The following is a 15,971-nucleotide window of genomic DNA, read 5'->3' on the forward strand; positions in this document are numbered from 1 at the left end:
CCAGCTTTCACTTAAAGATTGGTGCCATGGTTTGTCTGCAGGACACTTTAGGGCATGGTCTCCAAAGTAGAAAATGTACAGTTTAAAAACCATGAGATCCAGCATCTCTCTTTCAGAGAGCCCCCCACCCTCCCCAGTAATCTGGAATACTGGGGTTTAAATGTTTGCTGTAGCCCAGCACCCAGACAAGAGGGCTGTTCATCCAAATGCATGAAAGGAGTCTAGTTTTCTTTTTTTAATGTTTTGTGCAGCCTAAGGGAGGAGTCAAGATCTTTAGGAAAAACCCATGATGCTGGAAGAACAGGCCCTGGCTAAGAATGCCCCCTGAACCCCCAATAGGGCAAGTGGTAGAGGAAGGTGGCAGGCAGGCCCTTGGCCAGAACTGCCACCAGATTGGGAAAACAAACATGCCACACAAGAAACAAGGAGCTTTGGTCAGGCAGGAAGATCTGTTTTCCAGCTGCTGGAGAGCAAGCACACCAGGAGCTAGAAGGATTCTCTAGAAAACAGGTGGATTGGGGGGATCACAGAACTACTCAGGGCAGCAGCACCCCCTCCAGAGAACCACATGACCTGGTTCCTTTTTTTTTTTTCTCCAATTTAACTGGACAGACAAAATTGAACAAACCACAAGTAAAGAATGTGCATGTGGCTTACATGGTTGCTGTGGAAGCAGTACTGAAACATAAGTTGTCTCGTCACTAAACAGAACCACACGTACACACATTCACACACACCAACTACAGCTCCGAGGGTGTTGTGTTCACAATATCTCACTGTACACAATCAGCATCTCATGGGGGTTGTCAAAACCCCAATCCAGGGCTCTGGAAAGGAAGGGGTGGTGGCCTTCCTGCTGGGTCCTGTGTCCCAGCTCCAACCCCCAGAGCCACAGAACACTGGTCACTTTGACTCCAAATTCCCCAGGGGTCCCGGCTCAAGCGCTCTCTCTTGCTCCTAGCCTGGGGTTCTTGGAAAGGGAAGAGGAAATCTAACTGGGAACAAAGTATCTCACACTAATTATTTTATCATTTGAGAGTAAAACATCAGTGGCTTCTGCAAAAAGGAGACAGTGGAGTTTCAGAGAATCAGACTGAGTCTGCCCAAGTTTAATTCAGGGTATTTGGGGGGAAGTAGGAAGGGGTGAGAAGGATTAGGGTTGAAGTGGCTGTACCACATGAGCTGGTGCTGATGGAGTGCCAAGAATGATGAAATGTTAAAGGAGGGATGGGCATGTGTGAACCACCAGGAGGCAGGACCAGAGGGGAAGCTGAGGCTGAGCCGCACCCCTCCCTGACAGAGCTGCCAGCAGCGCTGGGCTTGGATGCGGGATGCAGTGCTGAGAGTGGAGCAGAAGAGCTGGCCGCCTGCAGAAGACATTTCTAGTGGAGAGAGCAGGGCTGGGGTTGGGAGCCCAGGCCCCTCCAGCCCCAGGAGGGCGCCCGCTTTGCCTGGCGATTCACAACAGTGGTGTGCCAGCCGCCCCCACCAGCAGCCGCCATCGGCTGCATGCATGGGAGCTGCGAGAGGTAGACATTGAGCGGAAGCGACACTGAGCTGACACAGATGCCTGCTGTGTGTACAGACGTCTGGGCCCTGGGGCAGCCCCGGGGGCAGCTCACAGGGGCTCAGAGGCAACCCTGGGCAGCCCCACATGGTGGGTGTGGGCCTGGGCTAGGCAGCAGGGAGGAGGTGCAGGAGACCAATGCCCAGGCTGGAAGCTCAGCAGCAGGAGGGCCTGGGCAGGCTTTGAGGGGCCCCAGGAGAGCCAAGCCCTGGCAACCTCAGGGGACTACCTAGGAAGAGGTTATGAGCACAAACCAAGCTGAGTGGCAGGTGAAGGGAAGAGGAATACAACAGTTTGAGCCAAAATTCCATGAACCCCAGAACCCTGGATCTCAGTTCAATGCCTTCCAGGAGCCTAAAGGGAGAAATTGGTCCCAGCAGAGCTGGGAGAGGGGAGCCTGATGGGGGGAGAGTTCTGTTTCTGGGACATCCAGTTTGGACATCAGTGCAAGGCAACCTGCTTCGGCTCTCCATGGGATCCCTTCCCAGCCCCTCTCAGAGGGGCTTCCTTTGAGGCGGTGGGGCAAGAGCTCCTCCCAGCCCACCCAGAACCCCTCTCCCAGGCCATGTGGAAGGCGTGGATCACCAGACACTCTGAGGAGCCCTCAGGCCTGAAAAGCCCCAGGGACAGAAGTTGAGGAGAGCCTAGGAGTCAAAAGTCCACACCAATCTCAGCTGGGGGACCCCTCCCATTCCAGAAGGCAGGCAGGGCCCAGAGAGGGTAAGCAATGGGCTCAAGGGCTCACAGCCAGCCCAGCAGGGCCAGAGCCCAAGGCTGCAGCCTCACAGGGGAGGGCACAAGGCAGCACTCCTGGAAGAGGACCGCCTGTCCTCAAGGGCCACGGGAGAATGGTGAGAATACTGAGGACAAGTGGGGGGACAACGGACAGCTGCAGGAGGACAGACCGTCAGCACCAGACCCCACCCCCCCAGGGCTGTGGACAGACACCACATTCATGAGGATGAGCCCAGGGGACGTCCTCTTGCTCCCAAAAAGTGGCTATTTTGCCATAAGACAGTCAGCCCCAAAATGTGACCCAGGATGTCACAGGGAAGGTGGGCACAGATGCCACTCACCCCTCCACAAGACAGCCAAGAGGCTGTGCCTGCCAGCGACTGTTGGTCCTGGGACTGGGAGCTTCTCCCTTTAGGGCCTGCCTAGCATCTCTGCCCAAGCCTGGGAGACTCACAAAGATGGTCGACTTTGCCCAAACACTCCAGCTCCAGGCAGACCTGCCCCCGAGGATTACACAAACATTCAACCCTGACTTGGGCTTGCGGTCACAGGCGTCGGGGACGCAGCAGCGGCTGCACTGAGATCCCCGGATCTCACCCCGTCTCAGCCCAGGGAGCCCCAAGGCCGGGCAGGGTCCCTCCCTGCTCTGGTCGGACACTGCTGGACAGACACGGGAGGGAAAAAAGCAGGAAAACGCCTGTGTCCGGGAGAAGGCGGCCCCCTCCCGTCCGCGCAGGCAGCCTGGTCGCGCCCCCCGCTCTGAGCACAGCCCGCCCCTCAGGGCACCGACTCGAACTTGGGGGGCCCACGCGCCCAGCTGAGTGCGGGCAGCGGCCGCTCGTGGTCCTTGTCGGACTCGGGCTGGCTCTGGGCCCGCTCGGGCTTGGGGTTGGCGGCGGGCGGGTCGGGCTGCTGCACAGACATGGTCCTGCGCAGGTGGTTGCGCTTCCGCAGGAACTCGGGCTGCGCGTGCAGCCCGAAGCTGCCCTTGCGCAAGATCAAGCGCGCGTTGTTCTTCTTGGGGCGCGAGCGGTGGGTGGCCTCCAGCGCCGCCAGGTGCGCGGCGTAGCCCTCGCTCAGGAACTGCGGGCAAGGGACAGGCGTCAGGCCAACGGGGTGGGGCAGGCCCCGATCCTGGTCCGGACCTCGTCCCCCCAACATCGCCATTTCCCTGGAACATCCTCTCCGCCAAACCCCGGGGAAGCGGGGAGCTCAGTACCATTCCAGTGTCCCGCTTTGCAGCTCTATCTGTGCCCATAGGTCACACAAGAGTTCTCTGGATTTTTGATGGCGGTAAAGCACCCATCCTTACCACTCCCACTAAAATCCCAAAATGTAAGTCCCTCCTATAACTTTGTCCTTCACAAAGCGGCCCTGCCTGCCAGTCCTTCTCTCCGTGTCCTCAAAACCTTACTACGCAAAGTGTGGTCCGTGGACCAGCTGCATCAGCATCCCCTGGACCCTTGTTAGGGAGACTTGCGGGCCCCACCCTAGGCCTACTGAATCAGCATCTGTGTTTCAACAAGATCCCCAGGTGATAGTGTATGCATCAGTTTGAGGAGCCAGGCTCCGGGGTTCCCCACTCTGAGGTCCCATCATCTTCTGGTCATTCTTAGGCACCTCACACTGGACTTGCCCCAAAGGAAGATCCTCTCCTTCCCTTCAACCTGCTCCTCCCCCAGGCTGCTTCTCAATCCCCATAATGGCACCTCTTACCTGGTCACCAAAGCCAGAAACTGCTGTGCCACCCTTGGCTTTCCTTTTCTTTCATCCTGCATGTGTGATCCCTTCATTACCAAATGCAATCCATCCCCTATCTAAGAAATTCCCCTCAGGCCCTCCACTTTCTCTCCAACTCCCTCCCTGCTTCCCTGGCACTCCTCTGACCCACCTTGCACCTGCAGCCTGAGGGAACTTTCTGAAGCATAAGCCTGACCATGCCACTCCCCATCACGCATGCCAAAGACTCAGAGCATGGAGTCCAAACAGAGCAAGGCACACAGGCCATGCTGGATGCACCCACGGATCCAGTGCCTCTCCTCTCCCTGCCCACATCAGACAGCCAAGCTGAGTCACTGGCAGTTCCCAAAATGTGCTTGTGCTCTGTCACCTCCTGCCCTTGCCTTTTGCTGATGCCTCTGCCACAAATGCTCCTCCCAACATCAGGCCCTTCCTGGAAAATCCCTTCAAACTCCCAAAAGCCAACCTTGCCCCAGAATCCAGGTTCACTGCTCTTCTCTGGAGCCCCATGATTCTCTGTGCTCCCTGTCCTGCATCATGGCACTTGCCGCCTACACTGTCATTGCCTGAAAGTGCCTCCATCTCCCCCACTAGACTGGATGACACTACATCTGACTCCACTGGGGATTCTCTCCTGTACCCAACACAGGGCCTGGCCCAAAGCAAGTGCCCAGTGGTGTCTGTTGAATGAATGAATGAGTAAAATGAAAACAAACAAATGATTAAGTAAACAAACAAAAAAAGAACTGCCTACTCCCCCTCCCCCAGCCCTTTTCCTGGCCTCTGCCCACTCAGCTCCCTGCCCAGCCTCTACCCACCTGGCACTGGGTTTGGTACTTCTTGGTGGGCCGGCCCACAATGAAGATCTGGGAGGCGGGCAGGCCCAGCACGCTGTAGACTGAGATGTCCTTCGTGGAGCCGTAGGCAGCACTGATTTTGATGAAGCACTGAAACACAGGGCATCTCATGGGGGGGGGACCAGTCACCCTCCCCAGGAAGGCTCCCTAGACCAGTCCCAGGGAGCCCCTGCTTGGAGACCCATTATCTGCACTCTGTTAGACTCCAAGCCATGGGTCCACCCTGTGTCCCTGCCCCACTGCACACCCCAGGCCTGTATGGGGCTCTGCATGGCGAACAGTCATGACCACACCATTTCCTGACCCCACCTCGGGCAGCACTATAGTAAGCTCTATAATAATGAGGCAAAGCGCTCCTCTGCGGCTGAGGAAAGTGAGTTCCAACTTTGCACCTCGCAGGCCAGGACTGGAGCCAGGTCTGTCTGGCCACTGACCCTGTGCCATCCACACTGCCCCAGGCCAAGGCTCACTTTTCACCCGCTGCCTCTTGCAAGCTGGTCTCATGTCCTACCCAGAAGCCCCAATCCAGTTCAGAGAACTGCCCAAGATCCTCCTTGCTCCAGCGGCACCTCCAGATCATCACCCTCCCTCCCATCCCACCCCACTGGACAAAACCACCCCCTCGTCTGAGGCGCTCACCATCCAGCCGCCCCGGCTTTGTGCCTCCCCATCAATATCATCTCCTTTCCTCCCACTCCCCCTCCTCCCAAGCGCACTGGAGACTTTGCTCCCAGGTCACAGCTTTCCTTCCTCCTAAGACTGACCGTCGCTGGGATGACTAACTGTCCATGTGCCTTCTTTAATGTCAGCAGCTGTCACTTCCCAGAGCCGCCTCCTCTGAACTCACAGCTCTGCAGCGCCGCTGGGACCACGGCTTCCTGCCCTCCCTGCCGCTCAGAGCCCCCCACCCCAGCTGCCCTTCAGCCCCACGGACATGGGCCGGGCGCCCATGTCCTCTGGCCTCCACCTTTATTCTCTTGCCCCTCGTCCTGCTCCCGCACCTGTCTGGCCAAGTCCCAGCCCTGGGGTTTTCCATCCTCCACCGTCTCCGTCTCTGTGCGCTGGCACGGGAGCTGCTACACAAACTCACAGAACCACGGAGCCCTCGCCGCGCACATTCTTTCCGTCTCTGCCAGACCTGTCCTGATTTTTACCTCGCCCAGCTGCTTCTGCCCCCTCTGGGGTGTCCCTTCCTCACCGAGGTCACTCAGTGGCCAGTCTTCACCTGGTGGACAGTTCTCACCATACCACACCTCTTCACAAGAAAAGCACTGTCTGCTTGAACCCACCTCTGGCCCTGCCACCTAGAGCTTCTCTCTCCTGTCCCTTCTCCCCCTCTGACTCCACTGCCGGTCCCTGGCTCCTCCTCGTGACCTCGGGAGCCCAGCGCAGCCTCTTCTCCCCTCCCGTGGCTTCACCCACCTGCCTCATTCTATGGCTCCCGATCTCCACCTCCAGCCCAGACCCCTCCCCAGCCATTTTATCCATCCATTCATTCACTCATTCGTTCATTTATTCATTCTGCTAACATTTGTTGAGTGCCTACTGTGTGCCATCATTGCCCCAAATCCCAGAGATATTTTGGTGAGCAGAACAAGCTCTGCCTGTACAGAGACCACAGTTAGGTGAACAGCACCTTGGTCCCTCCTGGTCACCCAACATGGACATTCTCCCTCCTGATTCTCATGCCTGCGCACACTTTTCTCTTCATCCCCTGGTCACCACCTGGATTCTGTACTCTCTGTCTCTTGCTTGGGCAACAGCCTCCTAACTGGCCTCCCTGCCTCTTGTTTCTCCCACCAATCCGTTCTCCACACAGTGCCAGAGGGATCTTTCTACAGCCCAGATCAGACACGGCCACTCCTCTGCTTTAAACTCTTCCATGGCTCCCCATGGCCCTCAGCAGAGAGCTCATGGTCTGGGCCTGGTTTTCAAGACCTGCCAAGCTCAGGCCCCTGATGACCTCTGGGGCCTCTGCTCCCACCTGTCCTGGGTCTGGCCCTGCATGCATGTACCCCCATCCCGGATGCCTACAGCTCTGAGAATGCCCCAGGCTCCTTCCTGCCTCTGTGCCTCTGCACATGCTGTTTCACTGTCGACCTGACTCGTACTATGCTTCAAGACTCAGCTCAAAAGTTACCAGCTCCTAGAAGCCTTCCCTGGCCTCCCCAGACAATCTTAAGTCCTTCCTCTCCTGTTTGCCAGTAGGGCCTTTTTCAACCACAAACCAGTAATTGTCAATTTACATGTCTTTCTTCTTCTAGATCAGGGATTGGCAGACGTTTTCCGTGAAAGGCCAGATAGTAAATATTTTAGGCTTTGCACTCTGTCAGAACTACTCAACTCTTCCATTGCAGTGCAAAAGCAGCCACAGACAATGCACAAAAATGAGCTTGGCCGTGTTCCTATGACACTTCGTTTATGCACACTGCAACTTTAATTTCATATAATTTTCACATCATGAAATACTCTTGGGATTTCCTCCCCCAACCATTTGAAAGTGTCAAAGCTATTCTTAGCTCACAGGTCATTATAAAAACAGGCTGTGGGCTGGATTTAGCCATAGTTTGTCAACCCCTGATCTAGATCAGCAATTCTGAAAATTTTTCTGTGTATCAGAATCCCCTGGAGGCTTGTGTAAAGATCACTGAGCCCTCTCCCCAGTAACTTTGAGATGGAGCCCGAGAATGTGCATTTCTAATGAGCTCCCAGGTGCTCCTAAGGTGCTGGTCCCAGGTCCTCATTGTGAGAATCACAGCTCTGAGTCATAAGCTCTGGAGAGCATGTCCCCTGTTCTGTTTGTCTCTGGGCAGCTCCAACACCAAACACAGAGTAAGGAACACAATAGGCACTTATATGTTGAATGAATAATCAGGTGTACAGACAAAAGTTTAGGCTTTAGAGTCAGGAGACTCTGAGATCTTGGGCAAGTCACCAGAGCTCCCCACCTTTCTCATCTGTCAATGAAGATGATAATACCTACCTCACATGCCTGCGAAAAGCACCCAGTGAGATTCATTCACCGGAAGGTGCTTTGCAAAGTGCAAGTGCTCTTGCAGAAAGGGAGGTTGTGAGACAGATGGATGCGGCCCCACCCAGGTTGAGAGGGGCAGGGACGAGTGGGCAGGAAGGTTGGGCTCACGACCCTCCCCGGGCCAATGCGGGCCTGCGGCAGCCGCCCCACCTCGCCTGGGTGTGGCCGAATCCAGCCCCGGGCCCAGCACTCACCTCCTGCATGAGGTTGCGGAGGAAGAGGGCCTTCTGCCGCAGCGGGTCATGCACCAGCCCATCCGAGAAGAAGATCATGCCCTGTGGGAAGTTGTGCTGGGACAGCCACGACACCACCCGCTGCTTCTGCATGTCCGGCCGCCCCGTGATGTAAAGGATCATGTAGCCCAGGTCCTGCCAGTGCCTGGCGAGATGGCATGGGAGGGTCCAGCCCGGCTGATGCAGGACACCCTCTGCCCAGTGGTCCGCCCCACCTGCTGCTACCCTCCAGAGAAGCCAGAGGCGCTATTCTGAAGAATGCTAGGGAGAACAAGGGGACCCCCAAATCCACACTCCTGGCTGAGCCCGTGAGTTCTGGTCATCGCATGCCTACAACCAAGCTAATCTCCCCACTCCCAACCCCCTGTCCATGTCCTCTTCTGGAGCCAGAGCCAAGCCACCTTTGATTGCTCTGCTTTCCTTCCCTCCTCTGCTGCAGGGAGCAAGCTTTTCAATTCTACCAGGCCAGGGTCTTTACTCCAACCTTCTCACTTCAACCTCACTTCAGGCCTCATCTCTCTCCTGGGCCACACAGTAGCATCCTGGGCCATGCAACTTTGGCAGGTTACTTAACCCCCTCAGGATTTCCATTTCCCCATCTGCAAAATGGGGATAACAGTAACTACTCATATGGTTGTCCAAAGGATGAAAGGAATTTTTTTTTTTTTTGCAACTGGCCAGTACAGGGATAAAACCCTGGACCTTGGTGCTATCAGCACTATGCTGGTGAAAAGAATTAATCTCAAACATGCCTGGCATGGTGTGCTCAATACAGTTGGCTTTAATATAATCCTTGGTATTGTTTCCATGGTGATTTGTGTCAATCACAAATCTAAACCCATTACTCCTTTGCCTAAAAGCATTCCTGGCTCCCCAGTGCCCTGGGGAGAAGTTCCAACGCCTCTCTGCGCTACGGCCATGCTCCCTGCTCTGCCCTTGCGTAGCAGATCTCCCCAGCCACGCAGAGCTGTTCTGCTGCCCCCAACAGGCCCTGTGCTCTTCTGCTGCAGACCCCTCCCCTGGACAGCCTCCATGACTCCATCTCCCTATATCCACATCCCCCATCTTTCAAGGCCCCCTCTTCCAGGAAGCCTTCCCAGCTACCCAAGCAGAATCAGATTCTTTTCTCTGTGCTTTCACAGCACAATGGGAAAGTGCTCTCCTCTGACTTCACACAGAATCCTGGCTGCAGGATGTCAGATGAACCCAGACCTGTTTGGGTGTGTTTGTGGCACTAGCCACCAACTGGCTAACATAGATTGATGGCTTCTAAACCTGGTGATGATCTGAGAGATTTGGGGAGGTTTTGTAAAAATGCACAGGTGCAGGTGTCACCTGCAGGGATTCTGGTTAGTTCTGAGGTGGGGCTCAGTGACCTGTGTTGATAAAAAGCAGCTTTTAATGATTAGTAAGGTTTGGATAACACCATGGTGGCCAGGAGCCCATGTGAGGAGGTGAGAGTACCACACATCCCCAAAGAGGAAGGACCACAGCCTCCCTGTCCTAACTTTGGGAGGTGGCACTGGCTCAGGAGGGGCTGGATGTAATGGGAATACATGGCCCAACCCTGCAAGGAGGAGGCTAGTCACTGACATGACCTTGTATCTGTCCAGGGCCTATTCCCACAGAGCTGGTGATCATCTTCAGGTTGGCAATCTCCTGGCAGCCAGGCCAGCCTTCTCCCCCCAAGTGTTTGCTATCAGTGGGAGAAGGCAGGCAGTCCCCAACCCCTAAGAACTCCTGGTACCCAGTATCTGTCCCTCTCTTGGGGTCCTGATTAAGACTTGGAGTCTTGGATTAGTTTCTCATGCCCATGACTTGTTTTCCCCACTGGACCGTGAATTTTCTCCAACTAGGAGCTCTATCCACAGCAGTGCCCAGCACAGAGCCTGGCCTGGAGTCAGCCTCAGAAAAGGGTGATGGATGCGTAGGTGGGTGGAGGGAAAGAAGGAAAGAAGGATGGAGAAGGAACGAATGAATGAACAAATGAGCTGAGATCTAGAAAGGGGTAAGGATTTTCCCAAGGACCTCAGTAAATTACTATTAGAGGTGAAGCCAGTACTTCTCAGCTCCCGGCCCCAGAGACCAATAGAATTCCTAGAGGAAACCAGAGAAAACAACACATTTCCCCCAGGACAGCTGGCTTCTGCCCCCAAGAGAGACATAGTCCTCGCAGGAGGTAGTACTCACCGGACAACGTCCACTGCTCCTGGCCGGACCTTGGGATCACTTCCCATGATGGACACGCTGGCTGCAAAGGACCCATCAATGCTGAACACAACACACTCCATGCCCCGGGGCAGCACCGTGAGGTAGCTCATTGCACAGGTCTGGTCGCCCCTGAAAGGAACCAGAGTGTGGTTAGTCGGGCAGTCAGGGTCATGTCAGCCTGTGGCTGGAGTTAGATCTCAGTCTGGGGCCAGGCTCAGAGAGAATTTGGGTGCCATCTCCTGATGCCACAACTAGTGACCTCTTCCACTCTCCTCTGTTCACGCAGACAGAGATGGGGCCCAGAGTAGAGCCCCAAGGACCCTGTCTTCTGGACAGGCCTGGCTGGAAGGGCCATGGGAATGGAGTAACCGCCATGAGAATGTCCCCTTGGGTCCTACCTGACAACCATTTTCACAGGGTAGACGCCGACCCCCAAACGCCGGGGCCGCGGCACGTTGTATGTGATTCGACCACTGCTGTTGGTGATCTCTGTGTCCAGATGGACCCAGCGGCCTGAGGATGGCTCTGCCATCACCAGGATGTCCACCTGCAGGCAGTGAGGGGGACAGGGGACTCACTGAAAGCGGAGTGACTGGAGGCTGGCAAAGGGGCAGGTTGGGGTGCCCTCTGCCAGGACAGCAGGCCCTGGGGCTCAGGTGCCTGCCTAACGACCCCCAGCTCCTACCACCCTCCCAGCTCACCACTGCAGCTACCCTGGCTTCTCAGTCCTCCTCAGATGCTCCAGCTTGTTCCTCCCTCCTTGCTTGTCCTCCCTGACCTGATGCTCCCACCACAGGCAGCTGGCCCTCCTGGGACCCTCACCCACATGCCATGTGGTACCATGAGACACCTGGTGCAGGTGGACTGGGTGAGGAGCGGATGCCCAGCCCTCAATACCTTCTCTCCAGTCAGAGCTACCATGTCCAGAGGCCCATACATGAACCGCCCCACCAGGACCTGGGGGCCACCTTCAGCAGCAATCACGTCGTTGGCCCGGTGGTTAGCAGTGACATTCTGGAAGGACAGAAAGAAGCCGGCTCAACCCTTGCAAGAGAGGCTCAACCCTGCTTCATCGTTAAAGCATTCTTAGGATTGGGGGAGCGAAGTGTATATCTACTGAATCATGTCTTCTATTAACCTCCGTTAGCGTTTCAGAGACATGTTCCCACAGAACCCATGAGAAAAACAAGACTGTGAGCCCCTAACTTGTCTTCAGGGCGCCCTGGGCTTCCTGCAGATGTCCATTTGCTGCTTGTGACTCTCCCACAGCCTGGTGGCAACAACCAGTCCTCACAGCTGCCATCCAATCCTACATTCCTAGGCTGGAAACTGCCCCCTCACCTTGGATCTTTCTTCTACATCACACCTCATGTCCAACAGCCATTTACCATCCATCTTTTTTATTTTTTTCCTCCGGTGGAAAATTTCAAACATAAAAGAGTAGAGAGAATATGCAACAAAGCCACGTGAGCCTGGCACAGCTCCACCACTGAACACCTCACAGACCCTCTGACTTTGTTCCTCCCTCGCCCTAGATCCCAGCCCCAGCCTCGTGCCGCCCCGGGTTATTTTGGAGCAATCCTGGACATTGGGTCACTTTGTCTGTATCCATCTCAGCATTCCCGTTCTCCTTCACTTCTGCTGCATCCATTCCATAGCTCCAAGGCCTGTGTTGCCCCTGACCACCCACCACTCCCAGCCCGGCCTTCAACACCTGAGTCCTTCCATCTGGTGACCCTTCCTTTATAGTATGGGTCACATCAGTCTCTTTCCCACACCCACATTACCTCTTGCCTGGACTGTGCTAATAGCTTCCTAATTGAGCTCCTTAGTCAAAACCAAGCCCTGTGACAAATTGTCCATCCTTATAAAGCACAGACCTGTGACAGCCTGCCAGGCTCCCCAGTGCTCTCCGGATGAAGTCCAAACCCTGAGCTCAGCCTTCCAAGCCTTGCTTTAGCAACTTCTTCAGCCTTATCTCCTGCTGCTCCCCTTCTGTGCCCCTCTGATCCTCTCAGGCCAACTCTGCAGTGGCCTCCAGGCCTCTGCACACACTGTTTCCCACCCCATGTGCCATCCCTGCTCTCTGCCCCCACGTCTCAGACCACCCACTAGGACCTGACTCAACTACATCCCCTCCAAGAAGCACTCTCCAAAGATGTGGTCTCTACCTCCTCTTAATTCACACACTTTTTCTTTGGCGGCTGGCTGGTACTGGGACCAAAACCTATGACCTTGGTGTTACAAGACTACAATTGAACCTACTGAACTAACCAGCCGGCCTCCCATGCATTTTAACTCAATTCACTAAACATCTGCAGACACCTCATCTGCACCTGTCCCTGAGAGGAACCAGTCATGGGCCCTGCCCTGGAGACACTCAGCGAAGTGGGGAACACCGGCCTCCTTTACAGGAGCACTGGTGAGGGAAGAGTTGATTCACGGAAATGAGCGCCTGAAGAGATGCTTCTCTAGTCATCAGGGAAACGCAAATCAAAACCACAATGAGTTACCCTGTCACACCCGCTAGGATGACTAGAATCAGAGACAGATAATAACCGCTGGTGAGGATGTGCAGCCATCAGAAATCTCACACACTACTGCGGAAATGTGAGACGGGCAGCGGTTATGGAAAACAGTCTGGCAGTTCCTCAAATGATTAAACAGAGTTAGCGCTGGATCGAGTAATTCCACTCCTCGATATGTACCCAAGAGAAATGAAAACATATGTCCGCACAAAAACTTACTCATGAATATTCATAGCAGCATTAGCCACAATAGCCAAAATGTGGAAACAGCCCAAATGTCCATCAGCTGATGAATGGGTAAAAAAATGAAGTATGTCCATACAATGGAATATTATTCAGCCATAAAAAGGAATGAACTACTGACCCATGCTACAACGCAGATGAACTTTGAAAACATTATGCTAACCAAAAGAAGCCAGACACACACAAAAAACATATATGATTTCATTTAAATGAAATGTCCAGAATAGGCAATTCTGCAGAAAGTAGATTACTGATTGCTTGAGGGGTGGCAGGTAGAGAGGGGATAGGGATGGACAGATGACAGCTAAGGGCAACGGGGTTTCTTTTTTGAGGTAATAAAAATGTTCTAAAATTAACTGTGGTGATAGTGGCAGACATCTGTGAATATACTAAAATCCATTGAAGTGTACAATTTAAATGGGTGAATTATATCTCAATACATAGATTTACAAAAAAAAAAAAAAGTTGATTCATGACACATTGATTACCGTCTACCCTTTGGGACTGTTCATAGGGTCCATGTCTGATCTTCCCACCAAACTGGAGGTACCCACCATAGCAATATGTCTGTAGATCTCTATGCCCCACTCCCTAGCAGAGGGACTGAGACACAGCAGGCATTGATGATAATTTGCTAAGTAAATAAATGAATGTATGCATCCCGAACTCCTATTCATCCTTCAGTACCCTACAGCAAAACCTCTTCTTCAGGGAAGTCCTGAGTGACCTGCCCTGACAATCCTTCTTTCCATCTTTGTCCTAATCTACGCCTCCCTCTATCACGACACATTCCAGGCCATACTCAATGGTACGTCACACTGAGAGCCCCCAGGACTCTTTCTGATTCAACTCCACCTCTGTAGAAGACTGGCATATAGCAACTGCTCCATAACTGGCATCTGCTCACCATCCCCAGTGCTCTGGACCCTGACCCTCAGGGCTGCTATGGAGCCAGGCCACAGGGAACCAACCCACACACCCTCCCTGCTGCAGCACCAGGGGCCTCATCTCAGCAAGAATACCAGCCTGTGTGGGCACTGAGCTCTGAAGAGCAAATCAAAGCTCTTATCTGCCATGAGGCCACAGTCCCAACTGGCATGCAACGCCAGCATGCACGCACCCGCAGCTTGACCTGGGTCCGTTTACGAAGCCACTTCTCCCGGGGGTTAGCAGGACTCAGTGCCGCAGGATCCAAGCCAGCACTCTCCTTGACGCTCACGCTCTCGTAGCGCATCACCTGACCAACAGCAGTGCTCCCCGTCAGGCCTTCTGGGACATTCTCCCTCCTCACCCCCCTGCCCCAGGGTGTCAGGGCCCAACAGCTCGTGGCCAGCCGGGCCCTCCCCCTGGCCTCCCCACCTCCCAGCCTGGAACTCTCAGGAGGCTGGGGCCCCTGCCCCCCTGTTCTGACAGCTGGGGCCAGAGCACTGTCTCCCAAATGGCTCCATTCCTGGAGTAGCTTCTGTCCTCCATGCCCAAACCTAGCTGCTACCTGCATCTGTACCCATTCTCTGTCCTCCCTCTTATTAGGACAGGTGACCCTTACCTAAGGCCAGCTGGAGCCCTGACCCCTGCCCCTCCTCTTTCCTGAGGATGTTGCTCCAGCAACGCTCTCCTCCCAATCCTGCATCTCTTGTTAGACGCTCTCTGCTAGATCTTTCTCTTCAGCATCCAAATATGCTGCATATTGCCATCTCAAAAAAAGACTCTCCCTAGAAGCCCCTGTCCCTCTCCAATTCCCATCTCATCCCTGTTCTCCCCACCAGCAACACTCTATGCAAGACTTACCCTATGCTCTGCCTGCCTCTCCTGCCTCCTCTCCTCTGCCCACTCCACCCAGGCTTCTGTCCCCATCACTCCACTGAAGCTTTTCTTGCCAAAGCCCAGAGACTTCCATCCTGCCCAGCTCAGGGTTCACTCTCAAGGTTCTCATCCGATCTCAAGGGATGCCCTCTTCAGTCTCCTTTGGTGGTTCTTCCTCATCTCCCCCAGGGAGCTCCAGGACTCAGCCCTGCACTCCCTATCTATAGTAATTCCCTTGGCAGGCACTCATCACCAATTTTAAATGCCACCCAATCCCTGATGCTCCCACATTTTTATCTCTAATCCTGACATCTTCCCTAAGCTCCAGGCTCATCTCACTCACCCGCCTTCCCAGCATCTAACAGGCATCTCACACTTTACATGTCCAAAAACCAAGCAAATGCTCCACGTGGCCTGCACGACAAGCCTCTTCTGTAGACAGAGAAGTACAGAATCCTCCCACGGTGCCTGCGGCAGGACCCAGGAGGAGGCAGCAGTACCTGTCTCAGGATGAAGGCGACCACATCGGTGGACTCCCAGTAGCTGGCGTGGAAGAGGTGGGGCAGGGCCACGGTGGGGAAGGCTGTGAGGACATCAGGGCAGTACAGGGCATAGTCGATCCGCTTGGTACCCCACCACTTGGCCGTGACTGCAGGTCCAAAAGGAAGGTGAGCACAAAGTGGCCTGCCCAGGGCCTTGACCCAAGGGGCAGCGTGGGACTCCTGTTGTACAGACCCAGTCAGTGGAGGATGTGCCACGTGAGGCACAAGGTTGGGGCCAGAGCACCCTGCTCTGAAAGAGCTCTGGGGAATCTGCCGCTGTTTCCCCTACCTCCTCACAGCCCACCTGCCCCTCCACCCGCACACCTCCTCGAAGCCATGTGCTCCAGTTGGTGTCTAGGAATGAGAGCCAGTCCCATAGGGGTGTCCAGTCTCCCCCAGGACTGCCGGTCAGCAGTGACTCCCAGTGGGCTCTGTCTGAGGTCAGGGCTCAGTCTATGCCTGGAAAGGTCAGGGCCTG

The 15,971-nt window shown here is 54.7% G+C and overlaps 1 protein-coding gene across 1 annotated transcript in view; it reads right to left on the reverse strand.

Annotated features, from left to right (window-relative positions):
- Positions 1-3,079: 3,079 nt before the first annotated feature.
- PITPNM3 (PITPNM family member 3) overlaps positions 3,080-15,971 on the reverse strand; it is a 70,214-nt gene continuing 57,322 nt past the window's right edge. Inside the window, exons 14-21 of the mRNA XM_063109832.1 lie at positions 15,452-15,600; positions 14,269-14,385; positions 11,275-11,391; positions 10,776-10,924; positions 10,357-10,506; positions 8,128-8,311; positions 4,861-4,989; positions 3,080-3,385 (exon numbers count right to left, since the gene is read on the reverse strand). Of these exons, the coding sequence (XP_062965902.1) occupies positions 3,080-3,385; positions 4,861-4,989; positions 8,128-8,311; positions 10,357-10,506; positions 10,776-10,924; positions 11,275-11,391; positions 14,269-14,385; positions 15,452-15,600 (1,301 nt within the window). The remainder of the gene's footprint in view (positions 3,386-4,860; positions 4,990-8,127; positions 8,312-10,356; positions 10,507-10,775; positions 10,925-11,274; positions 11,392-14,268; positions 14,386-15,451; positions 15,601-15,971) is intronic.

The sequence above is a fragment of the Cynocephalus volans genome, chromosome 10 (assembly GCF_027409185.1).
Source record: "Cynocephalus volans isolate mCynVol1 chromosome 10, mCynVol1.pri, whole genome shotgun sequence".
NCBI classification, from domain to species: Eukaryota; Metazoa; Chordata; class Mammalia; order Dermoptera; family Cynocephalidae; genus Cynocephalus; species Cynocephalus volans.